This window comes from Aristolochia californica, unplaced genomic scaffold (assembly GCF_029961685.1).
Source record: "Aristolochia californica isolate CCGP_79_NKW_82.1479 unplaced genomic scaffold, dmAriCali1.0.hap1 SCAF_1, whole genome shotgun sequence".
In the NCBI taxonomy this organism is placed as follows: Eukaryota; Viridiplantae; Streptophyta; class Magnoliopsida; order Piperales; family Aristolochiaceae; genus Aristolochia; species Aristolochia californica.
This window is the reverse complement of record NW_027181770.1, coordinates 4689372-4693915: the sequence shown is the minus strand read 5'-3', so window position 1 is coordinate 4693915 and position 4544 is coordinate 4689372. Positions and strand designations below refer to the sequence as shown.

General features: G+C 42.0%; 1 protein-coding gene across 2 annotated transcripts; it reads right to left on the bottom strand.

The window, feature by feature from the left end:
• Positions 1-724: 724 nt before the first annotated feature.
• Positions 725-4029, bottom strand: LOC137943564 (transcription factor bHLH62-like). 2 transcript variants are annotated; one of them, XM_068789054.1, is made up of 8 exons: positions 2572-4029; positions 2229-2438; positions 2069-2134; positions 1909-1977; positions 1745-1816; positions 1436-1654; positions 1257-1350; positions 725-1174 (listed from the first exon to the last, which is right to left on the bottom strand). In XM_068789054.1, exons 1-8 carry the CDS (start codon positions 3400-3402, stop codon positions 1137-1139), a joined length of 1599 nt encoding a protein of 532 aa, XP_068645155.1. In that variant the 5' UTR covers positions 3403-4029; the 3' UTR covers positions 725-1136. The 2 variants fall into 2 exon arrangements, with proteins under 2 accessions (XP_068645155.1, XP_068645152.1); XM_068789051.1 differs by having other exon boundaries at positions 725-1160; positions 2572-4025.
• Positions 4030-4544: the final 515 nt, after the last annotated feature.

Here is a 4544-nt window from a genome sequence, read left to right as displayed (position 1 = left end):
CCCCCAAGAGGCCACCAGCCAAGGTTAAAGCAGAGCTTGTTGAGGTAAAAAAAAAACGCACACAGAGTTTGAAGGTCAGGGGAAGTTGATCAACAGTGACTGCAAGGCAAGAGGAGGACCACTTTTTTGGTCCCCCTCTCCCAACTGATTTTTGTCTCTGGACCACATTTGCTTATCCTTTTTTATCTGATTAGCAAATGAGAGTATGAAGAATAGGGTATCATGAGATTGAAAAGAAAAAGCTGAATATATGAAGAAAGGAACCTTATTTTTGCTGCGGGCTTTAGAAAAAGTAAAATCTTTTAAGCTTGAAGGGGCATCTAGACAAGTCAACCTCAAATGGGCACTTTAATGCTGCTGGTATCTGTACTCAAGGAAAGAGCAGAAGAGAATAAGAGAGGAGGAATTTGGAGTGTTGGTTTGGCTTGGAAAATGGAAAAAGGACCGAGTGCAGACAATGGGGCCTCATGATACTGAAATTTTGCAATTTGACTCCAGCTCAATGCTTCACCATCCAGAAGTAGCAGTTGTAAAAGGTATTATATATCAAATCACTTTTAGGACTAGAGAGGCCATTGGACCCATTAACAGCTGGTTACAATTAAGCGACAGAATTCCTTCTCAAGTTAAGCAAAAATAATGCTACTTTCAAACCAATCATGGTGTCTAAAGTTTTCTGGGTTGTTCCCCAAGAAATTAAGGCGTGATTTGCTACGACAAGATGGAAAATTGAAAGCACATCTCCGATTGAATAAATAACAAGAACAATAATATCTCTGAGCAGTGAATGGTGATTCTCCTCTTACCATCTTTTTACATTTTACAAGTGGTGTTGTGTGTTAAACCTTTGCACCACGGACGCGATTAGTCTGGATTTTACAGTGGGTTCTTTCTGAGAACTTTCACAAAGAATCAGTCTGGTGGCTAATGGGTGCGAAAAAGGAAGAAACTAGTCTTCTCCGGACCTAAAAATCGATCCTTTTTTTTTTTTTTTGAGTAAAACCCACTTCTTTCTCGGTTCGAATCAATGTCTCAGTATGTACAAAGGCCTCCATTGCAGCCATGGTTCAGTGTACTCATCGGAAAGAGTTGAGAGCTCCTCGGAGCCCCGAAGTGAGGTTCTCACAGCTCAATTTTCATGTGGGTCGTCGGCAATGAGCCTGCATCAGATAAACTAGAGCGCGTTAAGAGAAAGAGTTCCAACCTGAAAGGTTTACGGAAACGACACAAAATTGAAAATTCGTCGAAGTTTGTACCATGAAGCATCTGGGATGAGAATGCCGACTCTCGATTCTGTCCTAAACCCATTTGAACAACACTTTGGAGGTCATCTTCCCAGAAGTTCGTCAGCTGAAATATTCAATAATTTACGTCATTTAATCTCTCTTATGCTTAAAGCGTCACGAAATTGCGAAATTCAGGAAACGGTACATGCCTGAGAAGCATCGCCGAATCCGTCCAGGGATGGTAATTGCATCACGAGATTTCGACGGAGGGAAGCCTCTAATGGATTGACAGAGCAATGCGTCTCTGACCCATTTGCTGCAACGTTTTGGATGGGTCCTGGTGGAGGTGAATGACCGTAGGGGAACGCCGATGCCGACGAATCTAGTGCATAGCCAGTTTGTGGTAAAGAGCTCTGTGATTGAAGCACCTGGATTACGCGTAAAGAAACAAAAGTTCAGAGAACAGGGAATTCGTGGGCACAATAGACAAAGAGAAAAGAAAGTTTCTCCCAACTTACATCCTTTGAAAGCAGAGCGTCCAAGTTGAAATCCAATCTCGGATTCACAGTGGCCAATTTCATAGACAGAAACTGCAAATATAGAGCAGAAATTTCAGCAACTTAAAAAAGAGAATTACAGACTGATGAATTGGTTTTACACAACCAGAATAATCTGGATTTACCTCAACTTGGCGCTGCAAAGACTGAACGTAGTTTATAATTTCGTCTAGCATAACAGCTTTACCAGTAACCTGAATTAGAGAAATTTTGCATCAAAATCAATTTCATGCTCGAGAGTCGAACCCAGAAAATTGTTTGCTGATTCCAGATCTTGTATTTTACCTTATTACAACCCGGTACAAGGTCTTGAAGGAACTTCATCCTCTCGCTAATCTTTTCTCTTCGAACCTGTGGAAGAGAGAACCACTTCAGCTCCAACGCACAAAATGCATGAGAAAAACAATTTTCCTTTGAGACAAACCATAGCTGCTCGAGTACTTACTCTTTCGGCTAAACTGTGACTATCCGTGGCTTGGCCTCGCCTTGCCCTGACATGGATATAATCCTTTGGGGGCTCCGGAGGCTTCGAATTATCTTTGCTATGATTTTGATTTCCATTCTGTTCAGTATTTGGCTTTACAGAATCTTTATCTGCTGCGGTACCTTCCGATGGTTTGCTTCGCTTGGCATTCGAGTCATTTTCTTCCGAAACCTGAGAAATAATGTTTATGGAGTTTTCAGTATAATCACCCATACGATCCAAAAAGTTAAAATTTGAAGACAAATGAATTGAACCCTAATTCAAGATCACAACCAAGCCAACCGCTGATGAAAATTTTACCCACCTTAGGATCTTTCTCTTTTGATTTTCCCTTCGCAACCCCCTTTCTTTTTCTGGCATTCATCTCATTCCCGCCCGTGATCTGATCGGAAACGGAAGATTCCTCACGAGCATTGTTCAATTCTGAGTCATCAGGGGTAGATGACCTCGACAGTCGACTGAATTTTCTGTCCGAACCCGAGCCAGACCTCATTTCGCCCTCTTGTCCATCCATGTCCTTGTTTTCTGGAACACCCATTTGAGAATGACTGCTCGAGACTCTGGAAAGCTGGCCGCTCTCCAGGTTAGGCGTCGATCTGTAAGGCAATTCGAGCCCACCAAAATTTTGACTCCCAAAACATGAATACTTCGCAGCTCTTTCAGCGAAGCCAGGGTCTGCCGAGAACGGAGCCAAGGTGTGATGGGTAGTCGCTGAAATGGGTAAATGCCCCCGGGTTTGCTGATCCATCATTGAAAGATTGAGCTTTGGGGGAGAATTCACGGGAGTGCTATAGCAGGAGGTGTTATTACTGTTGTTATTAGTCCCACCAATATATGTCTGGGACTGTGGAGTTATTTCTCCAGAGTTGCAAATACTTCCCAATCTCCCAATAAGTTCCCGGATGACAACACTATCGGCAGGTCCTGCGGCAGTGGACGCTGCCGGAGAAGAGACTATTGAGCTGAGTGCAGATTCGAAGGGAACTGTTTGGTCCATGGAATTCTCCCAATTGAGATTAAGAAAAGTCGGTAACTGTTCAGAGGAGCAATTCAGATCCGCCAATTGGACATCCATACCCGTTGAAGATTGCCAATTGGGACTGTTAGCCTCCAAGAAAAACTTCTCCTTTTCCATGTAAAATGGCAAATTAAGGATATAGAGGGCAAATAAAGAGTACCCAAGCTGAAACTGTTGCAACTGGCAAGAATATGGAAGAAAAAAAATAGCGGCTTTGGTGATCCAAAGGCGGTTTCGGCGAGTAGAGACAAGATGAGGAACAGACAGCCGACACAGCAAGAGGTTCAAAGAACTTGGAATGAAACCATGAACGAGTTAATTCAAGCCCTCTTTTTTTTCAGGAAAGGCAGTTACAAGAATTGGGCATCCGAAGAAACAAGGAGACGAGGGGTCTCTTGGAGGCGAAGCAGAGCTCAATGTGATACAGCTGACGAAAACGAAGAAATGTTGACCTTTCTAATGTGGGAAACACCGGGCCTTGGACGTTGAACAAGATATGTCTCCCTCTGCAAAAGCAGTCGAGCGAGAAGACACTGCGTCTGTGAAGGGTATGACGAGTGAAGGAGAGAAGGGGTAAAAGGAGTGGAGGGAGTGGTGGGATTTTATCTTTCCTGCAACTGGCCCCAGAAAAGAAAAAGAATAGTTGCATGTATGGTGAAATGAATGATTAATGCAGAGATAGAAAGAGAGATGGATATAACTTAGCTTTCTTTGCTGTTAATCTTCTCCTCTTTGCTGGCCTCATTTTGAAATAGGGAAGAGAGTGACTCTGCTTTCCTTTTATTAAGCAAATATTCTACTTGTTGCTGCCTTCCTGCAAGGTGAGAAGCCAGATTGGTGAAGAAATCTTTTAGCCCATAAATTCTTACTTTTTATATTCTATTTACTCCCTCTTTGAAAGACAGAGAAATTATCAACATTTTATTTTATTTTTCTTTTCTAGAAAGAAGGGAAGGAGTGAGAGGAAAAAACAAACCCTGATCATAAAAAGTTCAAATAAAAAGAAAAAGTTGGGTACTCTTTGTCTCTTACAAAACACTGTATTATGAGTTTTATAATTGGTTTAGTTTATTTTAATCTAAGTGTCTCTGGATTGCTGTTAGTGGGCACATGCTGTTTTGAGGTAAATTCCCTTGAGCTGATTCTTTCCTCTCCCAGTTTCACAGTTCTACCAAGGTTCTGAAATTTTTATCTTCCTCAATGATTGGAGTCAATGGAGAGAGATGAACAACATTAGGAGAGAAAAAAAAATTATAACT